The 21,094-nt window shown below is 39.1% G+C and overlaps 1 protein-coding gene across 4 annotated transcripts in view; it reads left to right on the forward strand.

The window, feature by feature from the left end:
• USO1 (USO1 vesicle transport factor) overlaps positions 1–20,080 on the forward strand; it is a 96,100-nt gene extending 76,020 nt beyond the window's left edge. For 2 of the 4 annotated variants that reach the window (XR_009701112.1, XR_009701114.1), the window contains 9 exons: positions 2,131–2,269; positions 4,385–4,548; positions 5,524–5,613; positions 8,084–8,182; positions 9,471–9,578; positions 10,949–11,164; positions 11,712–13,760; positions 15,650–15,700; positions 19,608–20,080. Coding sequence is in view for 1 of the 4 variants with exons in the window: in XM_061192381.1 (XP_061048364.1) it covers positions 2,131–2,269; positions 4,385–4,548; positions 5,524–5,613; positions 8,084–8,182; positions 9,471–9,578; positions 10,949–11,164; positions 11,712–11,801 (906 nt within the window). In the remaining 3 variants the exon portion in view is untranslated. Of the gene's footprint in view, positions 1–2,130; positions 2,270–4,384; positions 4,549–5,523; positions 5,614–8,083; positions 8,183–9,470; positions 9,579–10,948; positions 11,165–11,711; positions 14,052–15,649; positions 15,701–19,607 lie in introns of those variants that run through there. The other 2 variants (XR_009701113.1, XM_061192381.1) reach the window with 2 other exon arrangements.
• The last annotated feature ends 1,014 nt before the right edge of the window (positions 20,081–21,094 follow it).

A 21,094-nucleotide genomic window follows, 5' to 3' on the forward strand; every position in this document is an offset into this window, starting at 1 on the left:
ATGGACACAGAACACTCGTTGGCTGTATGAAGGAGAATTTGAGAGGCAAGGCTAGAGGGAGGGAGCCCAAGGAGGAGGTGGTGGTGGTGGGTGGAAATTGGGAAACTGACGGTTGACGATGATGATAGCGGCTGCTGTTTTGTGTACTGTGTTCTAGGTGCTCACCGAATGCAGTTAAACACCATCTCATTTACTTTTCACAACATCCCTGCAAAGTAGCTGACATCTGCAGTTCAGAATAATTGAGGAATCTGAGACTTAGAGAATTTAAACTTGTCCAAGGTCACTCAGTGCTTGGTGGAACAGAATTCAAATACATGTGTGTTACTGGGACTCTAAAACTCACACTGTGTGGTGTAGAGGGGACGGTCCTGAGAAATGTGGAAACCAAAGAAGATAAAACTGACAGGACTTGGTAGTGATCGGACGTGGGGACGAGGGAGTAGAAAGGGTCAGATACAATCCTTAGATCTCTGTCTTGCGCACCCGAATAGATGATGTTAAATTAGATAGAACAAGAGGGAGCTGATTTACTAGAGTGCGTCATGATGAGTTAAGTTGAAACTACATTTTCAAAATCATCAGCTGACATTTTCTTTGCAGGATACCGATGAACCCCACACTTGCGTAGTGCTGAGCACCTTAAACCTTCCATTACGTTCCTTCAGGATGTTTCTTGGTTTTCTTCTCTCATTTAATTCCTCACTGTGGTATATATATACCTTTATTGGAATGGAATCCTAGAAAGTGCTGCAGTATTATGGTGTTAAAATTCCAGAGTCATGAAAACAGTACACGGGGGCATCTCATGTGGGGCAGGCTGCTACCCCTTCCCTGCACTGCCCTCCACCCCCTGCTGATTGTGACAGCTTGAGGCAGGTGTGGCTAGTAAGAGCTTTTGTGTAGAGCCTTCTAAATGAGAGCTGCCTATGTATTCTTCTCTTCCCCACAATCTGTATTGTTGAGAATGAAATTCTCAGAAAGAATAAAAATATACTAGTGTTGTATTTAGCGTTCAGTCTGAGCTTTTCAGTTTATAAGCAAATTAGTAAATTAGAATCATCTTTGAATGATCCAAATTTGAATCATTACACTACCCATGGTTATTAGGATTTTTCATCTGTCTTAGTGCAAATTTGGAGTCATTTCCAGATGGTAAAATGTAATTTTTAGAGCAATGGGAAGTAAATACTTGGAATGTGATATTATAGCCTGCACTTGGAGCTGATAAATATGGTTGATTTGGAAGAAGAAAAGAGTGATTTGACACAATTACTATAATCACTTTTCTTTAGAAATGTTAATTTTAAATATTCTCATCACTTAGAATGCCATTTGGCAATTAGGCAACAAGCATTGAGAGCTGTAAAATGTTTATATAAACTTTGAATTACATTTGATAATGCATCCTAAGGAAATTCTCCAAAATTCAGGAGAACAGTTATATGGACTAAAATATTTATTGTAATGATATTATCATTTAGAAAAATGGAGAGCAACCTCAATGTTGCTTTTGAGTATAAATTACATTGCATCTACTGATTAATATTGGGAAATTTTGATTGAATAGTAAGCAAATTAAAGGTTACAAAATGTATGTGGACGGATTATGACAAGTTTAAAAAACCTGGGTTGGAAAGAATTAGAAGAAAATGAAGACAGATCAAATTCTAACTAGTTACACTAGGGTGATAAGAGATGAAACCTCTTTTTTTCAGAATTCTAAATGTTCTGTTATATGATTGTCTTTTAATGTTAAAAGTAACAGAGGTACATACATATATATACATATACTAAGCTTCTTAAATAATTTGGTATAAATATCTTAAATAGTTTGATGGACCATAAAATGAAGTTTTTAAAACTGACCTCCCCCCACCCCCAAACCAAAATTACAGTGAGATTGCAGACTGTGCCATATAATGGGGCCTTGAAATCTTACAGTTCTGCTGCATGTTAATTGGCCTTGGTGCATATATTAATGTGTTATTGCTTAATTATTGAATGCTTTTGGAAATATTGAGTAGTTTAACATCCTCACCCAAAATAATCTCTAATTTTTAATTTGTTCATCCTCTTAATGCTAACTAGTCTGAATTTAAAACACTTCAATTATGTTTTGGTTCACAGGATCTGCAACTTGAGGAATTGAAGCAGCAGATTTCTACGTTAAAATGTCAAAACGAACAGCTCCAGACAGCAGTCACACAGCAAGTATCTCAGATTCAGCAACACAAGGATCAGTATAATCTTCTTAAAGTACAGCTAGGTAAGTGTAACTAGCCATTCCTGCTGTAGTGTCCCCAGGAGCTGGACAAAGTCAGACAGATTATCCTTGTGGACTGGTCTTTCTGTAACCTTAAATTAATCACTGTGACAGACGTGTAAGTCAGAGTTTGAAGTCCAAGCTCTCTGCTCTGTGTTTGATTATCTGATCCACTGATTCTCAACCTTAGCTACCTATACATTAAGATCCCCTGAGATTTTTATTTTTTTAATACCAATACTGAAACCCCACTGAGGTTTCTAATTTAATTAGTTGGGGGTTGGGTCCAGGCATCAGTGATGATTAATTTCAAGCTCCCCAGGTGATTCTAATGTCTAGCCAGTTGAGCCAGCCAGTTGACTGGTCTAACCTTTCCATTTTCTTATCTGCAAAACGGAGCTGATAGTAGCACCTGTGTCATCTGAGAATTAAATGAAATAATATATATAAAATTCTAGTTCAGTGCCTGGCACATGCTAGGAGCTCAAATGCTTGTAAATAGTCTCATTCTATACTGCTTATGATTGGAATGCTAGCTACTTAGAAATATAGTTAATTTTATTTATATGAAGGTGACCAAAATTTTCAGAAGAAAATATCTTTTACTTCCTCTATTTATGACAGTAATTTGTCAGTTCTTTTAGTCCATATAGAAAGCTATTCCTTTGTGAAGTTTTTAAAAAAATATTTATTTATTTATTTGGCCGCACCGGGTCTTAGTTGCTGCATGTGGGATCTTTAGCTGCGGCATGCGAACTCTTAGTTGTGACATGTGGGATCTAGTTCCCTGACCAGGGGTCGAACCTGGGCCCCCTGCAATGGGAGCGCAGGGTATTAGCCCCTGGACCACCAGGGAAGTGCCCTGTGAAGAATTTTTAAAGGATTTTATTTTCCCTTATATTAATTGACAGAATTGGAATTTCAACTACTGTAATTCTTTTTTTTTTTTAAAAGTCTTTATTGGAGTATAACTGCTTTACAATGGTGTGTTAGTTTCTGCTTTATAACAAAGTGAATCAGTTATACATATACATATATCCCCATATCTCTTCCCTCTTGCGTCTCCCTCCCTCCCACCCTCCCTATACCACCCCTCTAGGTGGTCACAAAGCACTGAGCTGATCTCCCTGTGCTATGCGGCTGCTTCCCACTAGCTATCTATTTTACATTTGGTAGTGTATATATGTCCATGCCACTCTCTCACTTTGTCCCAGTTTACCCTTCCCCCTCCCCATATCCTCAAATCCATTCTCTAGTAGGTCTGTGTCTTTATTCCTGTCTTGCCCCTAGGTTCTTCATGACCTTTTTTAGATTCCATATATATGTGTTAGCATACGGTATTTCTTTTTCTCTTTCTGACTTACTTCACTCTGTATGACAGACTCTAGGTCCATCCACCTCACTACAAATAACTCAATTTTGTTTCTTTTTATGGCTGAGTAATATTCCATTGTATATATGTGCCACATCTTCTTCATCCATTCATCTGTTGATGGACACTTAGGTTGCTTCCATGTCCTGGTTATTGTAAATAGAGCTGCAGTGAACATTTTGGTACATGACTTTTTGAATTATGGTTGTCTCAGGGTATATGCCCAGTAGTGGGATTGCTGGGTCGTATGGTAGTTCTATTTTTAGTTTTTTAAGGAACCTCCATACTGTTATCCATAGTGGCTGTATCAATTTACATTCCCACCAACAGTGCAATAGGTAAACTACTGTAATTCTTAATCTTAGATCACTAAACCATGCAGTTTAGTCTTAAGACTATGCTGTTTTTCTTCCCAGAAACCCTGAAAATATCAGTTCATTATTTTTATCAATACACTATTTTTCGGAACTTCCCTGGCGGTCCAGTGGTTAAGACTCCATGCTCCCAATGTAGGGGGCATTGAGATCCCTGGTCAGGGAACTAAAATCCTACATGCCGCACCTACGGCGTGGCTGGAAAAAAAACAAAACAAAACAAAACACTATTTTGCAAAGATGAAATGTGCTTACAAAAATCCTACCAAAGTAATTATTAAGGAAAGTATGTATTTATTTTATACTTGAATCGTCAATTCAGAAAATGAAAAGTTTCGTGCTGGCTTTTCAAATTTTATGCCTGTCTAATAGGAAAAGACAATCAGCATCAAGGTTCTTACAGTGATGGGGCTCAGATGAATGGTATTCAGCCAGAAGAAGTTGGTAGGTTGCGAGAAGAGATAGAAGAATTAAAAAGTAATCAGGAACTTTTACAAAGCCAACTGGCTGAAAAGGACTCTTTCATTGAAAATTTGGTAAGTGAATGTTGACATTTTTTAAACAGGAAGTCAAGAATAATTCTCATTATCCAGCTTGTTTATTTTTCTGGATTCCTTAAGCTACAGTATCATATTAAGGTTTTAGAATATGAGCTCTGGTGTCAGACTGTCTAAAGCTTCAGTGCTTCCTAGCTAACTGAATTTGAGCAACTTAGTTAACCTCTTTAAACTTGTTTCCTGAGCTATAAAACGGTGGTGGTGATATCTGTCTCATTGCTGTGAGAATTAAATGAGATGCTCTGTTAAAAGCTCTTTTACTGATTTTTTTTTAAAGGTAGATTTTATTAATTTCTTTAAAAATTTCTATTTTTTTACTTTCGGCTGCGTTGGGTCTTCGTTGCTGTGCGCAGGCTTTCTCTGGTTGCGGCGAGCAGGGGCTACTCTTCGCTGTGGTGCGCGGGCTTCTCATTGCAGTGGCTTCTCTTGTCGCGGAGCACGGGCTCTAGGCGCATGGGCTTCAGTAGTTGTGGCACACGGGCTCAGTAGTTGTGGCTCGTGGACTTTAGAGTGCAGGATCAGTAGTTGTGGCGCACGGGCTGAGTTGCTCCGCGGCATGTGGGATCTTCCCAGACCAGGGCTCGAACCCATGTCCCCTGCATTGGCAGGCAGATTCTTAACCATTGTGCCACCAGAGAAGCCCTGTATAAGGTTCTTTTAATACATGGAAATCACTCAATAAATACCTGCTTTTATGCTTTTTCTTCGTATGACCTCAGTTAAGTGCCTAGATTTAATAAATTACTTGGTATGAGTATAAATTTATTAGCCATGGAAAATTTGTAGACAATATGTGCTATGTTGAAATGTTATTTTGGGTATAAAATTTAAAATGTCAAGGTGAAATTTTTTGGTAAACGTATACCAGACATAGCTTATATGTGTACAGTTTTGGTTTTTTTCTGTCTCTTTAAACTGAATTTATTTCATAGTTTATTTCTATGCTCTTTGTAGAAATCGTCCCAACCATCACCTGGCACAAATGAACAGTCTTCAGCAACAGCTTCAGCAAGAGATTCTGAACAAATTGCAGAATTAAAACAGGTCATTTTTCAGCTTGATCCAAGCTCTGTTTTGTCTTGTTTTAATTATAATAGCATAACAGCACTGCAGTTCCATTAATCTAGAACTGCTTTGTCAGGTGTAAGCAAAATTTGATAGTGAAGACAGCCATTTGAAAATCCAGAAACTGTTTTAATTATACAGTAATGGTATTTTGCTTTATATTGTGTTTTTATTTTTCAGTGATGTTCTTTTTAACAGATCTCAGCATCTTACCCAGATTATTTATAGATTATCAGTATACTAACAATTAAGGAAACTTTAAATATATTTGTAAGCCACAAATATGAAGATATAAAGTCTTATGCCTAATTTTCACGATAACTGGTTGATTAAATGTATTGGGCATTTAAGTCATTCTATCCAGAAAAATGTTGGTTTTTAGAATTGGAAAAGGGAAAAACAGGAAGTAAACTTGTGTATATCTCAATTAGATGACTCTAGCTAAAAAGCAAAATAAACTTTTTCTGCTATAGTAATTTATATTGTTTAGAAAAGCAAATAAGCCTTTTCTTCCTTCCATCCTCCCCTCCTTCCTTCCTTTCTTATAAAAGGAATATATGTTTCTTTTAAAAAAAAAGTGATACTAAAGAAAGAAGTGAACAGCCTGGCCAAGCTAGGACTAACTTCCTTCTCCCTCCAGTAGCCAGCTGGTCCTCACCCACTGACATGTCTGATCTGATGGGAATGACTGGACAGAGAGAAACAAAATGTCTTATTTTGATAGTGTCTTTGTACCCCAGAGTAGATTCTACAATCTACTTAAATTATATTATTTTAAAATAATAATAATAATTTGTCATTAACGATTTACAACTCTCCAATATGTGTCCATAATGTTTTATTCTTGTGAGGAAGAGTAATATCTATTTTGATTTTATTAATTCTAGAACTATATTAAAATTAAAGGGAATTAAGTTATTAATATATACCCTTAGTTTGTAAATCCCAAGTAAAAATTTTTACTTTTTGTGTTTCCCAAAGATATATTTTAAATTTTATTTATTTATTTATTTATTTATTTGGTTGTGCCAGGTCTTAGTGTGGCACACGGGCTCCGTCGTTGCGGCACATGGGCTCCTTAGTTGTGGCACGTGGGCTCCTTAGTTGTGGCATGCATGTGGGATCTAGTTCCCTGACCAGGGATCAAACCCGGGCCCCCTGCATTGGGATCGCAGAGTCTTACCCACTGCACCAGCAGGGAAGTGCCCCAAAGATATATTTTAAATGACAGTTTTGTTTTTTATAATATGTAGTAAAATATGGTATAAAAAGAAAACCAGAAAGGTTCATAATTTCCATGTTTACATGACTCATTTTGATAACCGAAAAAAAGCAATCAAAGAAAAGGCGTGTATGTACATGATAGAAAGTTTTAAGAGAATGAAAAAGCTTTTTACATGACAGCATCCCACTACTTACCACAGTATCTCCAGACACTGCCAGATATCGTGTTGGAAGATAGCCCCTAGTGGAAAACCACTGTTACAATTGCTTTATTTTCCTGTACTTTTTCTGGGGAGGAGGGAGAGAGCAAGAAGTTTGGAAATTTCAACATCTATAATATATAAACTTTCAATTAATTCTGCCACTTTCACTACAGTACCTTTTTTTTTTTTTTTTTGGCCACACTGTGTGGCATGCAGGATCTTAGTTCCCCAACCAGGGCTCGAACCTGTGCCCCCTGCATTGGGAGGGTGGAGTCTTAACCACTGGACTGCTAGGGCAGTCTAATGCTTTCATCTATGTTTGGTGGCCCCCTAGTCTAAAACCATCCTATTTTGCCCTTTTCAAATAATATACCTTTAATCTTCCACCAGGAGAAAAGGAAAAGTTACCTGATGCATGAGATTAGGACAGGGATTTGGTGGTCTATTCCTAAGCCGGCTTTCAACCAACCCTGCTGTTTTTGACTCCATTTTTACTCACACTTTCCAAAACATCCCAGGCCCTTTGGTAGTTATGCATTGTAAGTCAGGTAGCAGCATGGCTTTCTAAAAGGTCAGCCTACGTTTCAGCTCTCTCACGTGTGCTGAGTCAGTTGCCACTGTCATTTGCTTTCTGAAATTCCCCAATTTATTGCTGTTTTCTCTTCTCTTACTCTCTGTCCTTGTGGGTTTCTCCCTCCTGCCCACCCTTCCTCTGTCCCTCTCTCCCTACCTCCTTCCCACCTTCCTTTCTCTTTCCCTTCCTCCCTCCCTTTATTATTTTTTACATTGGATCTCACAAGGAAGCAGAGGTGAACATGTTTAATCTACACGTTTAATTCTCCATCTTGAACCCACCAAGTTCAACAATAGTTCTTCCACTTAAATTTTAAACCTTGGAAGTTGTGATTTTAGAGAGAAGGTCCAAGAAAGGAAATAATTTTTTATTTTTTCCTGTAAATAGACATTTCCTTGATGAAATTAATGCTATTTAATGTTACAACTTAAGTATTTTTGTCTCTTAGGAACTGGCAACATTAAAGTCTCAGTTAAACTCACAGTCTTCGGAGATCACCAAACTACAGACAGAAAAGCAAGAGCTGTTACAGAAAACAGAAGCATTTGTAAGTTAATTATTGTTTTGTTCTCAAAGATAGTAAACACAAGGTTAAAAGGTTATTTATCAGCCACTATGGAAAAGAAGCAGATTGGTCAGATAGCACCTTCCATTCAGGTTATCCATTAGCCAGAGTTCCAGTCACATAGGCTTCTTGGCCATGAGGACAGCCATATTATAGTCAGACTCACCAGGTCAGTTTAATCAGTTACTTACGGTTCATTTTGTTGGTATTTTATATTTCACCCCATCTTTGTCTCCTTCAGTCTAACCCGGCAGGTTTTCTGCTGGTATAAAATTGTCACAAACCTTGTTGGTGACCCATGCAATTCACAGGGTTCCAAGCCATCAAGCAGGGTCCTCCTGGATCCCTCCTGGGGAACCACATCTCTATTACAGCTTCTACAGAGATGGTTGATTGTGTCCACGTGTCACACGAGTAACCGCCTCACAAATGGCTGTCCAGCCACACCCTTGATGTTTCACTAGAACATGCTTTGTCATTTATTGCAATAGGGATAGGCTGAGAGTCTTCTGAATCTTCAAGCTCTGATTCCCTTTTCTTAACAGCTCCTCCTTCAGTTGACCTCTGTCCTCTCACATTTCACTGTAAGCGGCAAGGAGAGACCAGCCACACCTTCAGTGCTTTGGCTAGAGGTTTCCTCAGCTCAGTAGTTCATCACTCGCAAGTTCTGCTTTTCACAACACTCGAACACAATCCAGCTAAGTTCTTTGCCACATTGTATATAACAAGGATCACCTTTCCTCCACTTTCCAATAGCATGTTCCTCATCTCTGAGAGCTCACCAAAACCTGGAACATCCATACTTCTACCAACATTCTGTTCATGATGATATATGTTTTCTCTAAGACCATAGAAGCTTTCTCTATAGAAAGCTTTATGAGCCCTTACTGGAATCACCTTTAATGTCCATATTTCCATCAACAGTCTCTTCAAGCTAATTTAGGCTTTGTCTAACATGAACCTCAAAATTCTTTTAGCCTCTGCCAGTTCCAAAGCCCCTTCCACAGTTTGAGGTATTTGCTTACCCCAGCCTTCCTCATACTCTGATGAGAGCTGATGCCACACCACTCCTGACTCAGCCTCCTGCTCCACTGAAGGGGCAACTTATCTATGCAGGGAAAGCACTTTATTGTGGGTAAATACATAAAGAATTAGACTTTCTGTTATTGGAAAGAAAATTTCCAAATAGCTAGGAAATTAAATCATCTTTGGAATCTCGTTTTGATTGTAACTGTAAAGAAACATTTTTTTTTCCAATTTCTACTTTCAGGCAAAATCAGTTCCTGTACCAGGAGAGAGTGAAACTGTAATAGCTACAAAAACTACTGATGTAGAAGGAAGACTGTCAGCATTATTACAAGAAACTAAAGAATTAAAGGTTGGTTTTGGTGAAACTTTTATTCATTGCATATTATATGAAATGAACTCCAGGAAATTTGATTTTATTTCACTTAATTTCTCGAATTCTTAGATTTATGAAGAAAGTTAATGGAGTGTAATTTTATCTCACAATACGTCCATTCCTATTTGGATGACTAAAGGTGGCACAAGTGAAGGGTTTTTTGTTTTGTTTTGTTTGTTTTGGCTGTGTTGGGTCTTCGTTGCTGCGCGCAGGCTTTCTCTAGTTGCAGCTAGCGGGGGCTGCTCTTCGTTGCAGTGCACAGGCTTCTCATTGCGGTGGCTTCTCTTGTTGCAGAGCACGGGCTCTAGGCACACGGGCTCAGTAGTTGCAGCACATGGGCTCAGTAGTTGTGGCTCGCAGGCTATAGAGCTCAGGCTCAGTAGTTGTGGCACACTGGCTTAGTTGCTCCGCGGCATGTGGGATCTTCCCAGACTAGGGATCAAACCCGTGTCCCCTGCATTGGCAGGCAGATTCTTAACCACTGTGCCACCAGGGAAGTCCCACAAATGAAGATTTTTAAATGCCATTTCAAATAGTGGTATTAAATATATAAAATAAGAATGTATATGAATGTACTTTGAAAGTAAAAACATAGATTTTAGTAAGAGTAAAAAATAGTTAAGTTTGCTTATCAATCTTTAACCACAGTAAGAAACGAGGAGTATAGATTTGGCTAATACACAAGCCACCTGTAGGTTTTCCGTAGGCTGAGGAACATAGGCATATTAAATCCTGCCAGCCTTTTGTGTGACAGAGAAATCAAAATAGATAACATGAAGAAAGGAATGAGGTAACAGTAATAAAAATAAAAGGTAGGAATTAAAACATGGAAAAAGGAAGATAATGTGTGATTTTGCCTTTTGGATTGTGGTCAAATTATTTTATTTTTAAACCATTGATTTTACTTGAAGCTATTTTTCTTTTCCATTTAATTGTATGTGTGAAGTTGGATAGAATTTTATTTTTAAACTTGAATTCTAATTCTGATGCTAACCAGGCTTCTGCTATAAAATGTTTTGTGTCTTTATTTATTCCTCTGATTATCTGAAATGGTAGGATTTTTTGAGGAATAGGTAATTAAAACTATTTTTGGTTGTTAAACTCTATTTTTCACAGTAACCATCTTTGATGTATAGCCTAACATAAATTCTCATGTTACTAAATGAGTGTGTGTGTGTGTGTGTGTGTGTGTGTGTGTTTTAAACCTCCTGTTCCTCCAACCCCTAACCCCAAATTCTTCAGACTAGACAAGCGCAGCAATTTATCAGAGAAGGAACATATTTGTTAAAACCCTAGGAGAGTGAATACTAATTTTAGATGAGTGATCTTCACCTTTCTTTTCCTAGAATGAAATTAAAGCTCTGTCTGAGGAAAGAACTGCTATTAAAGAGCATCTGGATTCATCTAACAGTACCATTGCCATTTTACAAAATGAGAAGAACAAGCTTGAGGTGGACATTGCAGACTCTAAGAAAGAACAAGATGATCTCTTGGTGCTGTTGGCTGATCAGGATCAGAAAATATTTTCATTAAAGAATAAACTCAAGGAACTTGGTCATCCAGTAAGATTGCCGTGTTTCCAAAAATGATTTATATTGTGTTTCTTTATGATCTATTTTTAAATATTGTACTGTGACATGGGAATGTTGTGCCTATATATCGATACTACAGGCAGAGATCCGTAGGTACGTGAACGTGGTATCATCTGCACTGCTCTTACGGTATTCAGTGAATTGACTTAAGACACAGATTAGATGCAGTTTCCAGCGTTTGTTAACTGTTCTCTTTGGGGCTCTGAGCCTAGAAAGTGAATTGATTTGATTGCTCCTGTGGTCACAAGACTCTCGCTATCCAAATGTGTCGTCCTCTTTTGCCGTGTTGATTCAGGTTTGTGTGTAGAGAGGTGTAGCCATCTGGCAGCAGGTTAACCTATGTATCTCATCTCATGTTAAAATGACAGGGAGCCTTGAACATTAAATCAAGGAAATCAGATGGCCTGTAATCTACTTTAATTTCTGGAGTAAAGAATTTATCAACAGAGTAGATATCATTATGTGTTGAATGTGAAGTGAGCAGATCCTCAATGTTAAATGTATATTTTCCCTTTAGGTTGAAGAAGAGGATGAACTTGAATCCGGAGACCAAGATGATGAGGATGATGAAGATGAAGATGACGGCAAGGAACAGGGTCATATCTAGCTTTACAATCTCTAGGAATGATAGGGGTTACATTGTAACTTTGAAGACGGAGTCTTAAGACAGTGCTTTGGTTTGCCTCCACAGAAAGTAAAGATTTAGAAACCAAGTGGCAGACATTCACTAATACAACTATTGATGTATTTTTAAAATGAAGCCGCCACCCATGTTGATAATCCTGTTATCCTAACTTTATGTAGAACACACATCTTTTATCGAACTGAACTATCCCAAAATATAATTTGCAAAGAGCTTCAGACACCAAAAATATAATATTTTCAGGCATGTGGTGGCAATGCTCTTTGCCTTTTAGTTCATTGGTTGTTTATATAAGTTCTGTATTTGTCTGCTATTTTTACTTTTCAGAATTTGTGACTTTAAATACTAACACGATTGATTTAATGTGTGTTGGAATCATTGTTTCTAAATTCAGTATTGGAGTTCTTAGCTAATGATTTCCTTTTAAAGGAATGGATTTACTTAAAGGCAAGATAGCATTATTCTGGGGGATAATATATCATCAGCCCTCCATCCAATGTGACCCCTAAGATGAGTAGGATAGGACAGTTTAGAATGAGTGCCTTGACACTTGATATGGCTGCATTCTGTACCTCAGTGAAGAAGAAGGATATTAGCACACAGTGAAGAGGATGGTGTTTCTGAGAAACTTCTGCAACAGTGTATCAGCATGTGTTTGGTTTTGGTTTTATTTTTAAGCTAAACATTAAAACAAATTACAAGTTAACAGCTCATACAGCTCAGAATTAGTATTACTGTTTGATTATTATAAAACATATTATGTTCCTAGTTTTAAAAAGATCCAAACTATGGTTTATATAATTTATTGGCATTTTTGCTGAATAGGTTTAAGTCAGATAATAGATTTTTAAAAAGCAATGAAGCAATGTGTCAAAATTTAATGTTTTCGTAATAAAAATAGATATTATGTTCACTTAATCCCTGGTCATGGTTCCCTTTTTTAGATTTTGAGAGTAGTAGTCTTGGTACAAGATGAGGCAGAAGGAAGGGTGAGAGGAGTCCTTCTCTTACTAAAAGGACTTTGCTATAACTGCGTGATAACAGCAATCTTATCATTTAAAGCTAATAATAAGGATTCCATAAGATTGGAGAGGGCTAATTGGAGCAAAAGCAGAAGTTGGAGAAGGGTTTGGATGTTTCTAAATTGAGCATTGGAGTTCTTTCTTCACAATGATTTCTATTTAAAGAAGTAGGCTTTCTTAAAGGCAAGACAGCAAGAGTTGGGGCATTATGTATATCATCTGCCTCCTGGCTTCAGGAATAATTTGAGCAGTCTACTAAGGGGCACAGATTTTGAAAGAAGTATCTTCACATGTCTTGAAAGGGGAGATGGCTGTGTGTTACAGAGCACCCGTGAATACTGCACCGCGCCCCTGCCTAATCCCACCGCTGCCACGCCATCCTGAGATGGCATCTGCCGTCAGAGAACCACATGATTATTACTGGACCAGCTCAGACCGTGTGAAGTTTTCCTAAACTTGACACCACGTAGTGAACATTTCAGGCTAATGTTACAAGGATAAGGAAAAATGTGTCAGGAGTAAGAATAATACTTCCAGAAATAATGGAATACCAAAGATCTTCAGAAAGAAACATCTGCAAAATCAGTGATAGTTTGCCAAAGTTCAGTCACTCAGGCTGGCTTGGAGTAGAGAAGACACAAGAAGGCCTCGAAGCTGCGCAGTCCAGCCTGGAGCCCAAACGGACACCTTCCTAACATAGCTATAGTTTTTTTTGGGTTTTGTTTGTTGGTCTGTCTTTGCCTGGATTGCTTCTGGAGCCTCCTAAACTGGTCTCTGCGCCTCCAGTTGGTTGCTGCCTCTGCAGGCCATCCTCCATATTCACCACAATAAGCTTTCTGAAATGCAGATAGGAGCCAAAGAGATCGCAGTTGCCTCCTGTTTGGAGCCCTTAGCCATGTGGGTAAGACTCTTTGTGCTCTACCACTCTCTAGTTTAGCTCCCGTCAAGTATATTTTAGAACCATACCAAGATATTTGCTATCATGGCATATATCCTGCTTTTTCATTTCTCACTTTGCTTTTGCACATGTTCTTTCCTGTGCCCATTTGTCAGCCCTCACATTAAAGGCTATTTCCATGTATTGAGAGCTACAACAGTGGAGCAATCCTGAAGCACAAAACATATTTGTCCTTATTTGAAGTTTTATTCAAGTGTAGTTTACACCTCTAGCACATTGGAAAGAAAAGAATAATCGTCCAAGGTTACTACAAAAGATAAAAGTAACAGCTCACATTTTACAGTCTTAAGTTACTACTTTGAAATTATGCTGAGAGAAGATCAAACCCTTGTTTGAAAGTTGTTTTTTTTTTGCAGCCAGGTAAGGGCCTCATAATGTTCATCAGAACCAAAATCTTTACTGTTACAGCAAAATGTATTAATTCATTCAATGAATATTTACTGAGTATAATGTGCTGAATACCGCTTGTAGGCACTGGGGATATGAATGAGACAAAGTCCCTTCCTCATATAACTTACGTTCTGGAGGAGAAAACAGTAAACCAGTACATAAGACAATGTCAAATGCTTTGTAGCTTCTGGAAAGGAGCTTGCATTAACCAGAGGAGTGATTAGATCTGATTTGTATTCATAGATTACTTTTTCCACTAGGTCGAGAATTGTCTATGGGGAGGAGGCTAAGAAAGAAAGCCAGGGGACTAGGTAGGAAGCTATTGCCCCCATCTAAGCAAAAGCAGATGTAGTTCAGACTACACTGTAGGGGTGGAGGTGTCTAAAGTGGTAGGATTTGGGATACATTTTACAGGTAGAGCTGAGAGGATTCATTGATGAATTGCATGTGTCTGGGGAGTAGAGGAGGAAGACAAGAGTAACTCCTGGGGGAAGGCGGGCGGAGCAGGTTTGGGGTGAGATCTAGAGTTGTGTGTTAGGCTTGCTAAATCTGAGACCCAAGTAGACAGATTTATACAAATAGATGTTCAGTAGGCAGTTTGGAGCTCATTAGGGTTGGAAAAAAATAGCATGGAGATGGAATTTAAGTCCACCCAGTAGGATAAGTTCTTACGGGGAGTGAGTGTAGAGAGAAGGCAGCCAAGAACTGAGCCTTTGGGCAATTCAGCCTTCAGTGGTGGGGATGGATCTTAAGAAATATTAAATGAGTAATGAAATAATCTTACTCCAGAGCAAATTTGAGCCTTGGAATTAAGGGGAGAACTGAGCAAGCTCTGACCTTTAAACTGATTTCCTACTGCAATTTTGGAAAATGAAAACTTAATTCTTTTCAAACAGCTTTAATGAAACACATTATTCTATTAACATAGACTAGTTTACTAGTGAACCTAATTAAACTGTGGGGTTTTTTGTTTGGTTGGTTTTTGTTTTGTTTGTTTGTTTTGAGGAATCTGCCCTGCTAACCAAATAGAAGACATTTATCTAAAGAAAATATCTGTTTACAATTACATTATATCCTTTGAAAGGTTTTATTTTAATGCAAGTTATTTTATCGAATTGTGCCTTTTGCGGGTTAGTGACTTGCTTCCCTTCCAGAAACTCTAAAGTTATTCTTGCAGTTTTTCTATGTCTACAACTCAGAAACTTTAGGATTTTCTATAACCTTTCAAAATGAAAATTAAAATGTTTCCAGAGAGAAAAACATTAAGGTATGACACATATCTATCTTAAATGTTTTCCTTTCCTGCGGATTGACTCATTTTGTCTAGACATAGGTTTTTCCATATTCACTCTAAGCAACCGTGACTAGTTGTTTTAGTTTGAAAAAGCTTAAACATTGACCTTGCTACAGTTATATGTTACTCTTGATTTTGCTCCTTACAGAAACATGAGATCACTTTGAATTATGTTTTTCTACCATGAGAATGTAAACAAGTGAGTTCCAGTATCTACTTTACTAGTCTTTTTTCAGCTCTGGCTTTTAATTCTAGATTTATTTAAATAAATGTATTATTCTCTGAATCTAGTGGGATATCTAAAGGGGTAAAACTCACCATTTTGTGACTCTTAACAAGTTCTGTCACCTCTCTGTGATATTTCATGCTAATACCCTGTGAAATAACTTGTTGCCTAGTATCAGGGAGAAGATGAGATGCAAACTAGTTGCTGTGGTGGACATGGAGTGGAACTTTCTGATTCTTTTTTACCCTCGTGTTCTAGACCCGAAATGAGGTTGCATAAATAAAGCCTGTAAAACAAAAAATGTAGGCAACTGTTTTGCAGCAAAAATGGTTAGCCTGTTTAAAAGCAGAATGAGCTGAATAAAAGCTTAAGTATTACCTAGGTTTCTATACTGCACTACAAATTACCACAAATTTAGTGGCTTAAAATAACACACATTTATTATCTCCCTAGTCTTTGGGTCAAGAGTCAGAGCACAGCTTAACTAGGTCCTCTGCTTTTGGTCCCAAGGCCGCAATCAAGGTGGCAGCCAGGCTATATTCTCATCTGCAGGCTCAACTGGAGGAGGATCAGCTTCCAACACTCATTCAGGTTGTTGGTAGAATTCATTTCCTTACAGTTGTAGAACTGAGGGCTTCAGTTTCTTACTGGCAGTTGGCAGAAGTCTGCCCTCAGCAACTAGTGGTCACCCCTAGTTCCTTGCCTCATGGGCTCCCTCAACATGCTTGCTGACTTCATCAAGCCAGCAAGGGGAAGCTCTAGCCCCAGTCAGCCAGCAAGACTGTGTTTTGTACGAAGTAATATAGGGACTTCCCTGGTGGCGCAGTGGTCAAGAATTCGCCTGCCAATGCAGGGGACATGGTTCGATCCCTGGTCCGGGAAGATCCCACATGCCACGTCACAACTAAGCCTGCAAGCCACAACTACTGAAGCCCGCGCACCTAGAGCCTGTGCTCTGCAACAAGAGAAGCCAACGCAGTGAGAAGCCCGGGCACCACAACGAAGAGTAGCCCCCGCTCGCCGCACCTAGAGAAAGCCGCGCACAGCAACGAAGACCCAATGCAGCCAAAAATAAATAAAATTAAAGTAATATAATCACAGGAGTGACATTCATCACCATGCTGTAGTCAATTGGTTAGAAACAAATCAGGTCCTGCCCGCTCTTGGGAGGGAATTACGCAGAGGCATGAATACCAGGAAGTGGAGATCATGGGATGCTGCATACTTTTGTTTTCTTGAACCGTATTTCTTTTTTTTTTTTTATTTTGGCTACGTTGAGTCTTTGTTGCTGCGCACAGGCTTTCTCTAGTTGCGGTGAGCAGGGGCTACTCTTCGTTGTGGTGCCCGGGCTTCTCGTTGTGGTGGCTTCTCTTGTCGTGGAGCACAGGCTCTAGGGCACATGGGCTTCAGTAGTTGTGGCGCATGGACTCAGTAGTTGTAGCGCACGGGCTTAGTTGCTCTGCAGCATGTGGGATCTTCCCGGACAAGGGATCAAACCCGTGTCCCCTGCATTGGCAGGTGGATTCTTAACCACTGCGCCACCAGAGAAGTCTCCCAAGTATACTTCTTGTTTATGTTCATGTCCTTAGCATGTCATCTGTACTCTGCTCCAAATCGTCATTCCAAGACCAACACTGAAGAAGCAGGTTCTTCCTTGGACAGGCAGGTCTCTTGGCAAAGGGAAAAGAGAGATGGCAGAACCTCATGGTGGCTCTTAGAACTTCTGCTTAGAAGTGGCATCACTTTCATTCACATTTCAATGGCCAAAGCAAGTCAAGGCCAATAATCCTTCAGTGGGAACAGGCCTGAGAGGGAGGGGCAGTGAATCACATGTGAAAGTATAACCAGTAAATGTTAGTGTCCTTCACCTCCATCTTTTCCCTTAATGATCCTGCTGAGGAAGATAGTTGTAGAGCATGAAGAGGCAGTGTAAGACGTGGTTAGTGGTTAGGAGTCTAGATTCTGGACACAGACTGCCTGAGTGTGAATCCTGACTGCCACTTTCCAGCTGTGTGGCCTTGAGCAAGTTAGTTAACCTCTCTACGCCTCAATTTCCTCCTCTGTGAAATGAGACTAATAATAGTATCTATGTCACAGAGCTGTAGATTAAATTAGTTATGTATGTAAAGTGTATAGAACAGTGCCTGGCACATGGTAAGCCCTATATAATTGTCAACTGTTGTTGCTGCTGCTGTTATTGTTAGTATTGAAAGAAACCTGGCTTAAAGTCAAAGGACTTGATTTAAAATCTCAGCTTATTCTAGGCCACTAGACTCAAGTGACTTGAGATCACTTATCCTATTACTGACCTTCAGCAAGTACCTTAATCTCTGAGTACTGATTATTTCTTCATCTGTAAAATTGGAATAACATTCATTTCTAGAGAGGCTGTGTAGGATAGCGGTCCCCAAATTTTGGGCACCAGGGGCCGGTTTCGTGGAAGACAGTTTTTCCACAGATGGGGGCGGCAGTGGGGGGAAGGCTCAGGCAGTAATGTGAGCCATGGGGAGCGATGGGGAGCAGCCAATGGAGCTTCCCTTGCTCACCTGCCGATCACCCTCTGCAGTGCGGCCCGGTTCCTGACAGACCACGGACCAGTACCGGTCCATGGCCCAGGGGTTGGGGACCCCTGGTGTAGAACAGTGAGTAAAAGCATGGACTCTAGAGCTGAGTTACTTGGGGTCAGATTCCAACTACACCACTTTTAAGCTGTGTGACTGTGGGCAAATTACTTAACCCCTGTGTGCCTCAATTTCATTACCTGTAAAATGAGATAGTAATCGTACCTTATGTTCATGGGAATATTATGGGGATTAAGTGAATTACTAAGAGTTAATATATGTAAAGGTGTGAGAACAATGCTTGTAAATGCTCAAGAACTGATGGCACATATCCAAAGTGCTTAATAAGTTTTAACTAGTATTCTTTTCTTACAGAGTTTTGAGGATTGACTGTATGAATAGGCATGAGGGACTTCCCTGGTGGTCCAGTGGTTAAGACCCTGCGCTCCCAATGCAGGGGGCCCGGGTTCGATCCCTGGTCGGGGAACTACATCCCGCAGGCATGCCGCAACTAAGACCTGGCACAGCCAAATAAATAAGTACTTACTTTAAAAAATAGGCATGAAAAGGTGTTTTATAGAAAGTACTAGTCAAATGTGAAGACTTAGAAATCTGCAGTATAGTCTTCTGTGGCTATGTAATTAGGCTTAACCTGGCTTAGCATGCCCAGGCAGCAGTAAACATTTTCTTTTGGAAGTCTGTTCAGCTCAGAGCAACCCCCTTAACTGCCTCCTTTAGCTGGGGATGGGCCCTGGCTGCTATGTTTGTAGCTTGTGAATTGTAGATACAAAAGCTGACACTTGGTCTTGCTTCCAGTATAACTGAGCACTTTACATATCAAATTTGGGACAAAGCTTTGCACCCTGAGATAAACCAAAAAAATTGGAGTCATTCTGACTGGTTCTGATCTCCAATAATAAAGCCTTAACTATTTCCTGTGAACCTGGACTCCCTAGCCAAAATAATTTTGTCCCTGATTTTTGCCATGCTGCTATCTAAAGATACATCATGACCTTTGTGAAACTGATAGTCATGTGGGAAAGTTGCTGTTTTCCCACCATGAGCAGACAAGTGTAACTGTCATAACCTTTGTAATTTGAGTTTCTTTTCCTTTAAATACTTGTGTGGTTTTTTTGTTTTCGTTTCTGTTTTAATCTTGGAAGGCTGTTCCCTTGTACTCTTTGCAAGTAAACTTTATCTTTTCTTTTCTAAATGTTCCTGTCTTGACTATAGTAGTTGATTGGACTAGGGGTTGCACCCCTGACCCAAGAAGGGCCAAATTCTCTGCTCCAGGAATTTATATTCGTGTTCTCTTCCAGCTTCTTAAACCAGGAAGGTGTGAACCGGAGGGCTGTGGAGTAGCCGTCTACACCAGATACGGAACAGAGAGGTGGAGAAAGTTCACTGCAGAGAGGAATGAAGCAGAAGCAAGGTGGGGTGGGAATGAGACAGGGGTTGAAGGACAGCCCTAACAGCCAGTACGCCAGTAGCCTCCATCCTATCACACTGTTTTATTCACTTTGTAACACCAATCACTGTCTACAAATGTTTGTGTCTCTACACCTCCAAGAATGAAAGTAAGCCCTGTGAGGGCAGGAAAATTGTCTTGTTCATCTCTGAATCCCAGTGCCTAGATCAATGCTTGACATATAGAGGGCAGTCCATAAATACTGACTAGATAAATGAATTCTATTTACTTGTTCGTATTCAAATTAGAAATCTGAGAACGTCTGTCCCATTGTTTCAAAGATGTCAATATCTGCTTTGAGTAATTACAGATTTAGCAGAATTAGGGACATTGACCAAATAATAATTGCATGTAATTAATTTTGAAGCCTGAGACTTCAAAAATTATAAAGAACTTGCATTCCATGGAATGGGTTGCATTATAGCATCCCTTCAAGAAGGCAAAGTTCATGGGTCATCATGTAGAATGATCTGGGATGATTTCTCCCAGCCATCCCTGGGGTTATAATGATGAGCCCTTAAGAAAATGAGAGAGGGCAGCCGTCTTGTTCCTGTCTTCACTATGAAATCTAGGGGCATAGGCATATAATTGCTTGGTTTTATGTGTGACTTACATAGAACATTCATTATCCCTTCAAAAGGCCTTTTTCTTACAAAATGTTTAAAGGAATGCCCTTTATAAGTAGCTAATTAACGTGGGCATTTTGTGCAATTAATAGTAATGGACTAAAATTTTTCATATATTATCTACCAGTGCTTATTCATGATAAATCTGTTTTGATCATAATGAGTGTTTTTCTCTGGTTAGGTATTTTATCTTTGTTAATATAGAGATAAATAATTTTCCACCTTAGTTAAGGAGTAATATGGATCTGTATGGTTCATTTTTGTTTCTTTTCCACTAACTTTACCTTCCTGAGTCAAAATTTCTCTGTGGGGTAAAATGTCATTTAATAAACTTAAGCACTCCTTGAGTTTTTAAAACAAAAATGTTTATTATGTCCGTTTGTTCTCAGAGTTTCCTTCTTTTTGAGTTTTTAAGTTTTCTCTCCTATGTGTGTGTGTGTGTCTGTGTGTGTTGCATGTGTGGTGTGTTGGAAACAGGTAAACCATTTGGGAGGGAATAATTGCTTTTTTAGAGAACTAACTTTCAAATTATGTGGCAGAACCTTTTTTTATTATTATTATTAATTTTTATTGGAGTATAGTTGCTTTACAATGTTGTGTTAGTTTCTGCCGTGCAGCAAAGTGAATCAGTTATACATATACATATATCCACTCTTTTTTAGATTTCCTTCCCATTTAGGTCACCACAGAGCAGTGAATAGAGTTCCCTGTG

The sequence above is a fragment of the Eubalaena glacialis genome, chromosome 5 (genome assembly GCF_028564815.1).
Source record: "Eubalaena glacialis isolate mEubGla1 chromosome 5, mEubGla1.1.hap2.+ XY, whole genome shotgun sequence".
In the NCBI taxonomy this organism is placed as follows: Eukaryota; Metazoa; Chordata; class Mammalia; order Artiodactyla; family Balaenidae; genus Eubalaena; species Eubalaena glacialis.